A 16,823-nucleotide genomic window follows, 5' to 3' on the forward strand; every position below is an offset into this window, starting at 1 on the left:
TCATCACATAAGGAAGGAGAACTGCACCGCACCTGTATGAGGGCTAGCCAGCCTTTGATACACAGGCCACTTACTTCCCGCTGCTTGATTTACAAAATAAAAGCTTTTGGTTTAGAAGATACATGCCTATCTGCAAGGACACCAAAAAGACACTGCAGTATCTCTGAGGATTAAAGTGGGAAAACCATGAGATTAAATTGGTTTTCAACCTGGATATTATTTCTGACCCCATGTTACCTGGAGCTGAGCTTTAGCACTAAAGTCAAGGTAATCTCAAGTCATGATGAAAAAGGTTTACTGCGTTCTTTTTGGCTGTATACTAATCTTCCCATCACCCTTCCACACTGAGATACTACTGTCACAAAGGTTTGCACAAATGTCTGCTTGTATTTTTAAAGTGTATTTTTAAAGACATTTAGGAAATGTCTCTCTTTTTTCCCCCACAGAGTAGAAACATAAACCAGCACTTATTCCACTTGCAGTAAACGATTCACTGTGAGCTATAAACATATGGCAAAAGTCACAAACACACAACGGAAACGTGGTATCCTGTGCTGAAGCCTGAAGAGATTTCAACCAAGGAACCTGCATGCCTGCCAAAGGAACAGACTCCTGCATGCATTGTGAAGACTCCAGGTCTCATCTTAGATGGGTGCCCACATTTTCTCCTTTCTGTACACAGGACCACGAACAGGGGGCACGGACTCTGCAGTCCACTGGCATCTACAGCCGATACTCACTTTACACATTACTACTGAGAAGAAATGCAGCATGTCAGCTGTGTTTTTCTTAATTGCTTCAGCAGATTCACAACAGTGATTTTTAGTTACCTGTCAGACGTTCCTGTTAAAAGTATTCTTAGCCAAGTCTGATGTCAATATTAAGATTAGTTTGTTAAGTCACTTTGAGCTTTTCCGCAGGAAAAAATATTTGAGAAATAAAACCTGGTAGGGTCTCCAACAAAAGAAAAATAAAAAGTCCTACCTCTACTACTGCTTTGGCATCCAGTCTAAAGTTGAAATCTCCAAAGACAAAATACGAAACTTTCTCAAACCGCTGATCTATAATTCTGGAAAAAAACAAAACAAAACAAACCTGTAATTCAGCTTTATGTATATGCGAGGATGCACAAATACACATATCTTATCTTCTAAGCACAATCTCAGAAATAATTATTGGAACAATCAAAACTACCAGTTTATACTGGAACAATACAGTAACCATGTTTTTGGGCTGATTTTCTTTGCTTAGGCAATTCTATCTCCAACCCCAGTAAAACGATGCATTTGATTTCCCCTGCCTGGCTGAAAGAGCAATTTGGAGGAAAGCAAGTTTGTAGCAGTTAGTACAAATAATGCAGAACTGGCATTTGGGCATCACAGAAATCTTGAGGGCATCATGGAGGTTCAGAATAGGTCTACCTTTGAGTTTACTTATCTGTAAGATTGTGATCATAATGTTTACCAGTGTTTGTTAGTACTCTAAGAACTATATGAAAAGTGACATGGTAGGGCTAAACATTAATCATCACAGCTGACAGAGACTGATCTACGAGGTTTTTCCTGGCTCAGTCATAGTTCTCTGAATGACAGTTCTCTTTTTTGTTCAAAGCAGAATTTTACTGAGGTTGTAGCTAACACCTAAAAGGTGATCTTTCCAGATGTGGAGTAAAGATGGACTTTTTTCTCAGCCTTTTGCTCAGTACTAAACTGGGAGATAAGGCATTACTGTTCATCTTTCAAATCTTGTATTATCAAAAATTGTTATTATATTATTAGCTTATCTATTATTAACAACAATTGTCTGGTACTCCTAACAATGTGCAATTTTACATGCTTCCAGAGATCTTGGCATTTGCAAATCCACTGATTCACGCTTAATTTCAAAACAGCAGTCAATACAATTAATTTCCTATCAGTAGCTGAGGAAGGTATGAAATACCTGAAACGCGACCGCTACAGCTACAAAGAATATATACGCAGACAAAAAGCACAAAAAACTGCAGTGGTATACTAGATGTACAATATATAAGAAATAAGGAACAAATGCCAGGCAATACACTGTGTACATTCTGGGAATATATAAATACATAAGCGTTATGATGCCAGAAACCCCAACTGAGGCAGAGGTAGGGACCCATATAGATAGGTAAAGGATTATAAAGTAATGCACAGTAAGCAGGCTTCCTGGAACAATACTGCCCAGCAAGAAGGCATTCATTTCAAATGGCTTTAAAAGTTTTAATACATTACATCCATTTAGACTTTTCAAAGCTATAAAGAAAGATACAACATTGGATTTACAGTGAGATACTGCTTCTCCTCTTAAAAACATCTCACATTTTTAGTCAACAGTAATCTATTACGTAAGGATTATTATTCTATTGAAAAATTAATGTGCGTTGGACCTAAGGTAGCGATCATTTGAAGCAAAATCTCTTGCAAAGACTCATCCTTTTCTGGTATGAAAATCTCCAAATCCTCCATTCAGCTGACAAATTATTGCAGGTACTGTTAATAAATACTGTGTACTGTCAGCTCCCAGCAAGCACTGAGAAAAACCTGTCACTCTTGACCTGTACATAACATTAGTTTGATTAGTGCCCTCACGGCACATCAAAGGAAAATGAGAACTTAAAAGTTAAACCATTTACATTACCACAATTTGCTAACACTATCATTGCAAAATCTGATATGCAACTTATACATAGGAAAAACTGATTTTGCTTTGCCAACTTTCCTGATTCATATCTTAGTTTTGGCTTTGCTCATTGCCATTTACTGCTGACAAAGAAATGACAGCTATTGCAGGAATGACATCAAGGTCTAGAGAAGGCCTCTTAAAACAAATTGATATTATGAGAATGATGCCTGTGATTGTATTATGCAAAGATGGATTTTTCAAATAAACAGACTATTCCAAAAATAGCCAGTTAAAATGTCTCCTAACTGATGAACAAAACAGCTGATTAGTCTGCTTCTGATCAATTAATTATAATTCAGTCGTTTCATAGTCTTGCACATTACCTGATTTAAACATGATTTGCATCACAAATCAATGCCAGCTTTAAAATTGATAATTTTAACCAGTTGCTCTCCTTGCAGTTTGTCTTGTTGGACATTTTAGAAATAGAGTCTCATGACAGACTGAAGTAAAATAGTCCAAACATTACTTCTCAAGAATGATGCTTTAAGTGGCTTCTGACATATCTCCTTTTCACAGGCAGTGAAATTTAGGTGTACAGTAAAACTACCAACAGTGGTACAGCAAGGGATATACACATTTATGTACTTATTAAATGATCTGGGATACCTAACAATAAAATATGCTTTAAATGACTCAATACATGTATGTAACCTACTGTCCTTGCCACTAGAACTTATTATTAGTTCGAGAGTTCCCAAATCTTAGAATTATTTCAGCACTTTGGTACGCTGATAGCTCTATTTTGAAATACTTACTGGTGCCTACAATTGCACTGAATCAATGGCACAAGAACTAATCTTCTTGACTGTGCTTTTAGAATCAGACTCCAAGTTAGCAAAGGAGATGGCAATAAAGAAGAGTACAGCAATATTTCCTCCCCCAGGAACGTGCAGGAAAAACATCCGGCACTGGGGGGACTCGGATAGAAATCGAGTACTGCAAAACACTGCGAGTCTCGCCAGGACCAAGGACACACACTGAAGGTGTTAGGACTGGAGCAAGAGCTAAACAAAAGTGTTCCATTCCTCTTGTTTCCGCGTTCTAAGCCACAAATATATACAGTTCTTCATGTGTACAAGTAAATGAGAACTCAAAAGACAATTGTTTTTTAAACAAGAACGAGTGCTTGCAAATGAACTAGGAAGGCTTCAAAAACTGCGTTATTCTGCTTTGCTATTTGTTTCTATAACAATACCCTTCCTTTAACCATGAATCAAATAATCCTTTAAAAATGTTGCCATGCATCAGTCAATGCAGTGATAAATCTGAATCATATAAAAAGAAAGCAGCCAACCTACGTCACCAGCATTAATCTTATGTTTTTAGTGGGAGGACCTAGCGCTACTTCCTTTAACTTGTACTTGCTGACTACCACGTTATCCCGAAGGGCTTCAACATACTTAAAGGATCTATTCTTTCCTGTACAACTTTTCTGAATAGCTTGTGACAAAATAGGTGACTCAGGTAAAAATTTCATGACTGTAGAGAAGCTACAAATATTTCACTTCCACAACTCTATATGCAAGAGCAAACAAAAGATCATCAATGCCTTAACTAGCTGTGCTGCTTGTTGTGACCTACGCAGGGCCATCAAGAGATGATGGGCAATCCGGACGTATCCAATGCTTGAATGCAAATAAAACAGAAAACTTTCCAAACAGATTATAGCCCTTCCTTTCCAGAAAGAGAAGTCTTCCCTTTGAAAAGGTTGGAAGAACATATTCACTCTTCTAATCCTTTGTTCTTGCTCCAGCAGGTATTGCTTATGAGAAAAGAGTTTATTTGCACTTAGAACATACCAAAGAAATATCTTTTACTGCTGCGCATTCTGGAAATCAAAATAACAAATCCAATATGGCAAATAAGGACCATTGGAAAAAATGCACACTTATGACTGGGTTTATTGATGACCTTGTGTCCTGGTTTCGGCTGGGACAGAGTTAATTTTCTTTTTAGTAGCTGCTATAGTGCTGTGTTTTGGATTTAGTGTGAGAATGATGTTGATAACACTCCGATGTTTTAGTTGTTGCTAAGTAGCACTTATCTTCAGCCAAGGACTTTCCAGTTTCCCATGCTCTGCCAGCAAGCAGGTGTGCAAGAAGCTGGGAGGCAGCAGAGCCGGGGCAGCTGACTTGAACTAGCCAAAGGGGTATTCCATACCATGGAACGTCATGCCCAGTATATAAACTGGGGGGAGTTGGCCGAGCGGCGCGGATCGCGGCTCGGGAACTAACTGGGCATCGGTCAACGAGTGGTGAGCAATTGCATTGTGCACCACTTGCTTTGTATAGTTTAATTCTTTTAGTATTGATATTGTCATATTATTATTATTATCATTATCATTGTTTTTCATTCCTTTCTGTCCTATTAAACTGTCTTTATCTCAACTCACGAGTTTTTTTTTCCTGATTCTCTCCCCCATCCCAGGGGTGGGGGGCAGTGAGCGAGCGGCTGCGTGGTGCTTAGCTGCTGGCTGGGGTTAAACCACGACACCTTGTTAAACTTCAAAGCACACAAATATAAATGCCATAGATGATTTCTCTTCTACTAGTTCCACAAACACAGAATTTTTAATTGCATAAGGAGTTCTTGATAATAGTATAAGATTCTTCACACTTGGAACACATTACCTTAATTATTTTGCCAGTTTCAAATTAATTCCACATTTTTAACTGATGGCTCTACATTGAAAGTCGTCTGGAGTGGTTGGGTTATCTTCTGCAGAACGCAAACGGTTTTTGAAATAGAGCTCAACAGCTTTTCAGACACGACAGGACAGTACAAGAAGGAAACGCTCAAGGAAATGTAACTTTCAAGTAAAGTTTACAGTCAAAGTTAGTCACATGCTTAAATGTTTTGATGAGTCAGATCCATGGTTCACACTTTTTTTTAAGTAGTAAACTTCACCAGTAGGTGTGCAAATTAATGTTAAATTACTACAGCAATCTCTTTGCTGCAAAATAAATATGTTTAATTGTTATTTTGGTCTAACAACTGCAAGTTGCCTCACACTGGGTATCAGCAACTGCTTTACAAACCCAGAAAGAAGTTACTGTGTCTGCACTGGAAATGTACTTGCTGCGCTGTGTCAGTAAGACTTCTAGCAAAACGACCTCCACTCATCAGTGCTTTTTAGCACGGCAGTCCCCTGACACATTTTCCCAAAGACCTGTGACAAAAGCTGTCTGTTATTCTAGGTGCATCAGGAGAATTACAAGAAACCTCTGAAACCCTCTGAGCTATGACGCTGAATAGCTTTAGCTTGAGCTAGATTGGCCTGCCTGCAACAAAAGCATTACCCAGCTCAGAGCAGCCGGCCAGACCCGTGTGATGGGCAAACCTAAAGAGAAGTCAAACAAATGCCGCAGTAGGAGCAAATGCTGAGGGTTTGGTCTTGGAGCCTAGGATATGTCAAATTGATGTAAAGACAGACATCTCAGTCTGGATGGCAGTGTCAGCTAAATGGATTGTGAAGGGTAAGTTTTTTCAAAGCTATTTAGGAGATCTGCATGCCATGTTCCTACCAAGACTAAAACAAGTAAGACGCAGAGGTTCCTCTTCTCCTTGACACTATGGCAAATCTGGGTCGAGTTATTAATTTTAGTCTCTACACAGAACACCAAAAGGAATCGCTTAGTGCAATCTTAAAATGAACAACTCTGTGTTATTGGAATCATTGAAATCCTTTCGTAATTTACTTTAAAGTACTCATTATAGTAGTTACAATTAAAGATACTTTATGAAATGCACCCTCTTATAAAAGCTGTATGGTGTACTGTATATATGTTTCAAAGCACTGAAATTCAGCCAGAAAGTAATAGGGCAATCAGAAACATGACTGACTTTCACTTGCTTTCATACTTATCCCCTTCCCATACTGTCATAAGAAAGGAGAAGACAAGGAAGCGGCTAAATATCAGCAATTTGGTCATGGAAGAGGGCAGCTGAACATGATTCAGTGTGACAAGAGGCACTGTGATTTGGCTAAACCATTTCTCAGGGCACTTTGTAAGGAGGATCAGCAGCATTATTCCTTTAATAGCCATGTCTAATGCAATAGCCAGCTGGGTTTTGTCCCAGACCAAGGTATCAGCATCAGGTCAGAAGGTAACATTCTGTTTACACGATTATTTCCTAAAGCACTTATCTCCTCCTCGGTGTGAAAGTTGACTTTTCTGTTTGTAAGGAGGCCTAAAGAATTGAGGGAATGGGAAAAATTAGCTACACTGAGCTGGAGCTGAATGGCATTAAGTGGGAGGTCTGAGAAAGGCTGCTGCGGCGCTCAGCAGGACACCTTATTAGCCGCGTCATCGCAGTTCATTCAGGCAAGCCATACCAGTGTCACCAGCATTCCCACACAAAGACAAAGTTCTTCACACAGTCTATAAACATGCCTCCCTAGCCAATTCATCCTAACTTGACACCGCTGAAAAGAGGGGCTTGAGGGTTTTTTTGGTTTTGTTTTTTTTTTTTTAACACAACAATAACATAACAAAACAAAACAAAAAACTTGCAGCTCTGCCAAGCAGGATGAATGGAGGAGAAGGAGGGACACTGTCACGTTTCTTGGGAAGAAACAATCCAGAGGTCAAGCCATATTTTATTCAGTGAGCAAATTTTTATAATAACTCAATGTGTTTAAGCTAAATACTAGCTAATATGAGCACTTCCGTATTTCTCGTACAACTTCTGGGGTAAGATACTATCTTTCCACAATCTCTTTATTTTTGCATGTTATCCATGCAGAAGAATTAAAGGTACAAAAGCTGCTTTTACAGGGAACGTGACTGGCTATATAAAATGTCCTTTCCTAAGTAAAGGAATACAAAAATCACAGCTAACTACGCAGAGAAGAGAGGACAGCTCAGTCTTGGTGTGGCAATCATTTCTCAGGTTAAACTGCTAATCTTGTTTATTGTTGACCTAAGCAGAGCTTTGAACCACAGGTTCTGTTTTGATCTGCATCTAGTAAAAGTAACGCTGGCCCGCGTCTCTGCATGGGATGCTAAAACCTTTTCACGTTCCAGCCGATCAGTGAAGTTTTCAGGAAACACCACGGAGATGGAGCCAGCAGGGCCGTCTGCACCCTTGCTGCGTGCCGCGCAGGAGCCTGGACCCCCCTGCCCACGTCCACTGGCAGGAGTCACCGCACGGCACCGCCGGGAACGTCACCGAACGGCAACCGGCGTGGAGGCAGCGCTGCCAGGTGCTCCGCAGCCCGGTACGCGTCCCGCAGCCAGGCCCCGCAGCCAGCAGGCTTGTACCTCATGGCCGCGCTTTGCAAAGGGCACGCTCCACTAACGTTTTCTTGACAAGAGAGGAGGTTACCCCAAAGAGGAATGTTTAGAATGGGGTAAAAAAAAAAAAAAAAAAGGGCAGAAAGCGACTTGACCATCCCATCGGTGGGAGCCAAGACCTAGTATGGAGGTAGCAGGTGACCTACGGATAAGAAGGTTATACACACTTTCTTTTCCATAGATCTATAATGTCAGAGGTAATAACAACTCCTGCAGTGACTTCTGGTGGAAAGTCAAGGAACGACGACAGCGAAACCTGTCTTCTACCACAGCCATGTTAAGGAACTGAAGATTAAGAGAATGGAAACGTTAGGTTTTGGCTTATACAAAACTAGACACAGGATTGCTGTGTGGTCTTTCAGATTTCTGCCGTTCCTATCCTCATTACTTTTTCCTTTCTACGTTTTAGTCAAAGAGATCAGCTTGCACACCTGCACCTCAAGAAGTGGTCCATGGGGGATCCACCTCCAGCTGAGGTTTTAGAGAAAACTGAAACAGAACCCTGTCGTCTCTTCTGCGTATTGCCTCACTTCTGCAGCACAGTCAGTGCTCAGCTCGCACCATTTTGCATTCTCAGATATACATTTAGAGACAAATTCCAGACCGCCCCCCCCAATTCTGAATAAAAGTTACCTGGTGACTGTCTAAGTGTGCCGCAAAAGACGTGATGTAAGTGCCTTCATTGGCATGCCTAAGGTGTTGTAGCACTGTCATTAGAAAGATAAAGTTTATCATATTTTTGTGCCTTGTTCTTTCTGATATAATAGCTAAAACCTATTAATAACACCAAAACATCTCAAAAGGTCAAGCAGCATACAGCAAGATGAAGGGAATTGTCAAGAAGCTTAGGCAATCATCTTAGCACTCAAGACATTTGCCAGGGCTGTTTAACTAATATGTGATGTTCACTTTTAATTTCAATATAGTGCCATTTGGGCAGAAATGTTGTATTTTTTAATTAATTACAATGTCAGCAGCTATTAAGATTAAAAGAAAGACCACATCAATAATAAATACTTAATCCAAAGAAAGGATTACAAGAAGAGCAATAAAAATCAATTTTTAGAGCTGGAAAATTGTGACTTTTTCCTCACTTGACTGGTATTTTCATTATATTGACAAAACCATGATCTTACCTGACACTGACATGCGCCTAATGAAATAGCAGCCATGTATAATGATGTAAGTACTTGTCAATTTTGTTACAGGAGAATACAATGCTACGGCACTGGTGTTGTGTTACAAAGAAATTTTCTTGCTCTTCATCTGATGGAAGAGAAAACGACAAGAAGAAACCAGAGGAATTGCACGTCTTTTTGAATCTTCCTTTATCATGGAAGATTAAAATTCTTCCACGTAATTTCTGGAACTCCTCAATGTTTGTAACACTTAGTCATAAGCAGGCAGCAGATAACTGCCATATCTTAATTTGCATGAAGACGGAGACGTTGCAATTCTTGCTTATTGTTCTGCAGGGCTTGGATGTGGGGGAGTAGAGCAAAAATCCTGTGTTCACCTAGTGTTAAAAGTGCAAATATCAAGCCAGAAAATAACCAGGATACGTGGCAATGGGATACTGATCCATTAACTCATTAAGGCTGGGAAAAATATTTTTTTGTGAAAAATCTAGAAAAATTCAGAAGAGAGGCATTGTATGTCCTAAACAGATCATCAATGGGAACAGTGGCAGAATGGTTAAGAAATCTTGCCGGATTTGTATCTCGCCAGACTTGCAACAAACACCTTTCCCAGTCCGACCTCCTGCGGATGGCCGCGTGGGCAAAGAGGACGGCGGAAGGTGACAGGACACTGGCCACCTCATGCCACGGTGCACTGCTAGCGACAGAAACCCGCATGCTTCCATCGGCTTGCCTGGGGAAACAGCTAGGCTCGGAGGGACTGTGAATTAAAAATAAAACCAACCACTTCTAGAAAAGGGCAATGCAAATTACTAGAAACACAGAAAGACTTCACTCGCAAAGGATTAAAAATGCTTGACATTGAGAAAAGGCAACTAGCAACAAATTTTACATACTTAATTGTTAGTTTGGGCATTTATCCCTTTGAAAATCGCACTACAGTGGACTACTGAGCTAACAGGAAACAAACGAGGGGTGACATGACAGAAACATTTGAAGTGCTAAAGAGAAGGGAAAAAACCCTCTCTTTCAAAAGAGCACACCGATTAAAAAAATTAGAGCTGTCAACATTAGGTTTGAACAAAGAAAATTCTGGTGGATACAGAGATAGCAGGACCATTTTCCTTTTGGAGTGAGAAACTGAATCATCTTAGCTGCATCTTAAACCCTACACTGACAGAAGAAAGATAAAGAAGCTTTCATAAAAGGTGAAGCAGTTACAGCTAGTTACCCGCCAGTCCATGAAGAACATCTGCCAAGTCCAACTACAACTACTTCAGCACTTGTACAGACAGACAAGCAGCTAAAAATGCTCTAACTTGCATCTGGTTCTTTACCTGTTAGGAAGAATATGTGTCTTTCCAGGACACAGAATACAAGACTCAGAGACAACAACCTTCTCACATAGTGATCCTACCTTCTTACGGGAGTAAAAATGTTGAAAGATGGTTATTCATTTAGTGCCCATAGACTCAAACGGAAGCAGAACGGAGCTCTTTCAACCATTTCTCCGTTTTATAACTATCAGCTCATAGCATCATCTTACAGCGAGCATTGTAAATAAAATCACAATAGCAATTTATTTTCATTTCTCTGCAAATGAATAAAAATTGGATCAACAGCCCATATAGATTCTTCTTAATTGAATCATAGCCATCCTGGAAGATTATATGGCTATACGATAGAACATTTCAAAAGACACAAACCACAATGAATGCTGATGTGAGTGTCACCTTTAGCTAGACACTAATGACTGCTCTTTATCTAGCTCCAGACTCTCTAAGGAACAAATTACAGTAAAAAGAGAAATATAACTCAATGAGAAATGTGACGCACTCTGCACATTCTCATATAAAACCATTTTCAGAGCAAAATCAAGCAGGCAACAAGTTATTTGCAGCAATTTCTTTTTTAAGAGGCATTTTCTCTTTCTTCAATTGTCTGTGTTTAATTACACAAATTCTCCTGGGAGTGGTATTTTTTTACAATACTTCCAATCTAGCCTGCAGTTACATCAGTTATATTCTACTAGAAAGACATGGTAGCCAACTGAGGCAGCTCCATGAGAACTTATTACTGGAAAATAGGTAAAAAGGAGTAAAGCCCTTATGAAAGATGAGGTGGAGGCTTAGAGTGCCGCCAAAAGTGGCCCCAGCTCACAAGCAGACTTGGCAATCCCTTATTGCGGTCCACACCATAGGACAGTGAGTTTGCTTTTGTGAAAACAACTGTGGAAAACCCCTCCAGGAAACCTCAGAGCTTTTATTTTCAGCATTTCTTCTGAAAGAGCCACAATTCTATTCACATTAGGCAGACAAAGCGCAGAGTGACTTAGTGTATCCACACTTCTTTTTTTTTAGTGACACCTTTCAGTGTGACACCTGCAAGTTCTTAAAGTTCTGGATTTTGGATTGCTGATTCTCCAGTCAGATTTTTGCTTCCAAACCTGCTATTGTTTATACAGATTTCTTTTTATCATGAGAGAAACAATAGATCTTTAATTTACAATTTGAATAATAAATGCTGCAAATTTGTTAATAACCTGTTCAGTTACTAATTAATGCCAAAAAGAAAAAGAAAAAGAAAAGAAAAGAAAAAAAAGAGCCCCAAATGCTGAAAATAACAGAATAAGGGCAAAATTACTGACTAGGACTACCAGAAATCATCATTCACTTATTATGGAAATGCATTTATTGTGTCCTTAGAATTATAATCATGTCTATTTTCCATTACAATGCATACAAGTACAAAATTATTTTTCTGCTAAAAATACAACCTAAATAAAATTCAAAATGTGTTTGTGTAAACCGGAAGGACATATGAGTTGAATTTTTGACAACTGCATCAAACATACAAAAGCTCGAGCCAGCAGAAAAAGAAGAAGCAAGGAAAAAGTGTCTCTGACTGTATTTGACAGGTTGAAAGTAACAAGACAATTTTGCTGGATTTACTCTTTAAAGAGCATATTATACAAACACGCTAATTTTGAGAGCACTTAACCTTAGTTTAAAGGGGGAGGATGACTGAATATTAATGAGATGAGCCTCAGGGTGTTTAATGAAAAGCTGTCTTTTTGAATGTGATCTAGGGTTTTAAACCTTTGTTAGACGACATTTGGATGGAAGGTTTATTTGCCCTGGGAGTGCATTCTATCTGAATACACAGAAATTTCACTCTAAACGTTTGAAGGCACATGATTACAGAGAGTTTTCACTTGATGTTAAAATCACTGTTGCAAAAAATAAATAGAATAAAAAAAAATCCAAAACCTCCTAAAAGCGAGCTACTCCTAGGATCTTCTCAAATGACACAGATCTTTAGAGTGAAGTTTTCCTTTGCCTAGAAACTAAGTGGCTTTTCTTTTGCTCATTCAGCTGCTAGTTCTGGGAAAAGCCCAAAGAGAAACATTTAGATTGGAGGGGTCTTTGAGAAGATGTGACAGTTGACTGATGAGCATCCATAAAATGACAAAGAATAGTTGTGTGGAGCCGGTGCATCACATCGCCTCTCCCTGGGAAACTAATTGCTCTGAATTGTTAATAGTAACATTATTTTTCTGGCAATCATTTCTTTTGAATACCCAAAATGAGCATGAAACAGCTCCTTTGACCGGACATAAAAGTTAAATGTCCCAATGTTGATCAAATTAACTTCAGCTATGTGACAATGGACTATATTTGTGAGAAAATAATGAAGGGCACAAAGGGGAGCTTTATGCCAAGATTTCACAGTTGTAATGTAAAAATGTTTCTGTTGAACTAGGCCAGGGAACATTTCAATAGGAAAACAGAAGAGCACTGTCACTTTCTTTAAAAAAAAACACATTCATTTTATGGATCTGAATGCTCTAGATAATTTCAGGAAGTTTAAATGGCTGGCACACCAAGAACCACAGGATCAGGCTAACATCTCACGTCCTTGTCCTTCGCAAACTCTCTTCTAATACTTTTAAAGGACCCTATCCTACAGCTTCTACTCATTCCCTAGCCAGGCTATTAAATTCAGTAGACACTTTTCCCCAGTAAGTGTCTAAAGGACATGACTAATATGCCAATATGATTAATTAATATGACATATGCACAAGCATTAATTACAGCAGATGTATGAAAGACTAAACTAAAATGTAAACTACCTTTCCTTTCTTACTGTCATGTATAGCTTAAACCCTCCAACTTTAGAAAATACAAAAAATGCAAGTATTATGCAAACGGGGCTAAATTGTACATGGGAATTATCCAAAATGCGCCTGGAAGAATTTTTTTGCCCCACAAAATATAAAGCAGGTGTTCTTATTCTCATTTATAAAGCAAATTCAGTTTTGACTGTATCAGTGTCTATCTGGAACAACGTAATTGACTTCTGGGAATTTAGTTTGGGTCTACGTTAGCATTGACAAAGACGCATTACACACACCGATTTTCTACATATGCACTGTATATGTATTTGTAAATATACAAGCAAATATTTGCTTAACACCAGTGTAATTCCAGCTCTCTCACTCTTTAAAGAGTCTAACACCACATTTTCTTCACACTTGCTAAATGGCAAATGCTAAAAACAATCTGGCTCAGCACATACCAGCTAGCTGTCTTTAAAACCATTCTTCTCGCTATATAATTAATTTTTAACATTGTTAAAGCTAAATCACTGCAGAACACCATTGTAAGATTAAACCTTTCTACTCCCAAAACATATTATTATGATTATTAATAGATTCCCTCAGGAGAAAACTTTTAGCAGCAACTTTAAATCATTCACTTGACACTTTTTCCTTTGGTTTTTTCCCCCCTAACCCTCCCCTCCCCTTCTCAATAATTTAGAGATGTTGCACAGCTTCGTGCCTCTGCATTAAAACAATTTTGGGACAACCAACTTCCCTGATGATTTTAACAGTTAAAACTAATTCATTTGAGCTTTATTTGCAAACTCTTTTCTTTTTTGTGTTTCAAACTCCTGTGATAGCTTTTACCTTACATGAAAAGGCTGTACTTAATTCACGTTTATGAAGATGCAGCGTGAACAGAACTGCGCTTTCACTTACTCCCACAGTGACCTAAATCAACTGTGAGAAGGTGTTTCTGTTTCATTCAGTGAAGGTTTAGCTCATTAAACTGTTTTCCTTCTCAGTATTGTTCACCGGGTTTGAACTGCATTGCTGTTAAATGCTCTTTAGCAGTTTAAAGGCTTTAAAGGAAAAGACTTATCAGTCTCTGTTTTTAACAGCACTAAATCTGCATTATTAGTTCATGCAGATAAGGGGATTTAAAAGCTCAGCTTGAAACCTCTCTCTTCTGTATTTATCTGACACTGCATAGTTCCAGTAGCTCAGCTGGAAATGTAGATCTATGAAGCTTTAAAGAGAGATTAAAGCCAAGAAAAGAAGTACTTTTCCCCCTATAGACGCTCTCACTTTCCCTTTTCCTACTGTCTGAAGGAGTGATGGCAGACAATGGTCAAAGATGGTTCCCAAAACCCTCTGAATGGGGACACTGTTGGTGGTAGCATTCATTCAAAGTGAGCTTCAGTGTATTGTCCTCCCCAATCAGCAGATCAGAATAGAGTTTGCTGGTGGCTGCCAAAAGGTTAGCAATGCCGATGAAAGGGGTTTCCCATTATTCACTGCTCTTACAGAACTCCCCTTTTGTGCGAGTCAGCCCATCATTTCACTATGGAGGTCCGGATCTGCGGCTGGCTGCTCTCTCAAAATGAACAATTCATCTGAATGCAAGCTCACAGTAGTAGTGTGCAACCTAAAATCGAAGGTTTTCTTTTCTAAGGACAGGGGAGTTGGGGCAGTTTTTGGCAGTGTCACATTTTAATGATATACCATCATGACATCTCTGACCCACAGCTGACACTAATACTACAGTCTTATTACCTTACCCTTGCCAGGGCATCGTGGGAGGTCCAAAGCCAAAATTAGCTAATGAAGCACACTGTATGCTGTAAGCAAGCGTGCAATAAATAATGCAAAAGGTTTATACAGGTTTGCTAAAGTTCCCTCATGCAAAGCGTAAGAAAAGGAAGGGAGACCAATGGAGCCAAGAAAAAATGAAATAAAAATAGGCCTTTCCCACACTGCTCTATGTAACAGAACTCAAAAATCTGCGTCTCAGACTGCACTGAGAGTAGATCCTGATCTTACTGCGTCTCTGCCCCCTAAATAAGGGATCTTTTATAAACCACTGCATGCTACCTATTTGCAAACCTTCCAAGTGCCTCCAGTGTTTTCTGATTATTTGAACAGGTTTCACAAGTGATACAAGAGAAGACACACTGGATTTTTCCTCTTCATCCTTGTATCACCCCCAAAAGTGAAAATAAATGCCTATTTTGGAGAAATTCCTACTTAGCCCTCTGCTGGGGTGCACAGGAAAAGCACTTCTTTAGACATAGCAGAAAAAGCAGTCTCTCTTGCTAAAATGTCTGCCTGTCTTTAAATAAGATAAAACTTTGGACAGAACGTGATTGAAAAGGTATTTATACTCCATTCCACATTTCAGAACCTTTTTCAGTGAAAATCTACATAGGGCAAAATGACAACACTGCATACGCAAAGATATTTTTCAACGCATAACTTAATTTGGTTCAGGAGTGTCTTTAACTTCTAGGTTGCTGCCAGAGAGAGTCACGAGAGTAAACAGCTACTTGTCGGTGGGGAATTCCTCACTGCATTTGCCGTACACAGGGAAGGCTGCAGGCAAATGCCAGAAGGAAGAGACACATCGAACCCGTCCTTCCTCTCAGCCCCCCTGACCACGGTCTAAGTCGTGTTGAGCAACGACTCCCCACGAGTCCCAGGCACTTGCTCTCCTCCCTTCAGCTAGCCGCAATGCGCTAGCCCTCCTCACCGACCCTGCACCCACCGCTGGCCTGTGCTGGGCGGCGGGACGGGGCTCGGCACCCGCCGGCTGGGCTGGCACTTCCCACGCCGCAGCACTCGGTGCCCCACAGCAAGACCAGCCAAGCAACCCCTGCCCAAGCTTCGCTATGGGGAAGGGCAGCAGCAGTCCCGCGCTCGTCTGCAATCTCGCTGCAGAGCTCTCTGAGCCTGGCACGCGCCGGCAGCCGTGGCACCGCTGTTGGAGGCAGCCCTGGCAGGCTGCACGCTGCCGTGGGCTGCTGGACACCAGGGATCGGAGCAGGAAAAGAGCACATAAAGTGCTCTGCTTTTATTTTTTCCAGCCTAAGCAGTTTGTTTTAAGCACCATCTCATGCCACAGATCGCAGTGTATGCCATGGCTGCTTTGAAGAGACACTTTAAAGCTCTATTTCTCAGGCAAACGTGAAGTCAAGCAGTACCTCGTAAGAGAAACACCTATTTACTTTGCCAATACACGTATGCCCATGCAGAAATAATTTTTTCTTACTCAAGAAAAAGCTGTCTTTTTTCCTGACTTTATGACTGCTAATTAGGGCAGCTGTAAATTGTTGGGTATTTTTGGGACTATCCCCTGTATTGTGCCACCCATCAGATGAATCAACTCTGTAACACCATTATAAACCATGATGTTATTAATAACAGTGATGACTGCACACAAATGCTGTGTTGCTGCTTGAAAAAGATTAGCTGCCTACTGCACTCAGCTAGTATTGAGATTAAAACACCACAGGGTTTAATGTTGAGGGGGTTGGAGCTCGTGACTTACGAGGAAAGGCTGAAAGTGCTAGATCTGTTCAG

General features: G+C 40.0%; 1 protein-coding gene across 1 annotated transcript in view; it reads right to left on the bottom strand.

The window, feature by feature from the left end:
- INPP5A (inositol polyphosphate-5-phosphatase A) overlaps positions 1 to 16,823 on the bottom strand; it is a 260,559-nt gene that overhangs the window by 77,959 nt on the left and 165,777 nt on the right. The window contains exon 9 of the mRNA XM_050898952.1: positions 985 to 1,069. Within this exon, the coding sequence (XP_050754909.1) occupies positions 985 to 1,069 (85 nt within the window). The remainder of the gene's footprint in view (positions 1 to 984; positions 1,070 to 16,823) is intronic.

This window comes from Gymnogyps californianus, chromosome 6 (genome assembly GCF_018139145.2).
Source record: "Gymnogyps californianus isolate 813 chromosome 6, ASM1813914v2, whole genome shotgun sequence".
NCBI lineage: Eukaryota > Metazoa > Chordata > Aves > Accipitriformes > Cathartidae > Gymnogyps > Gymnogyps californianus.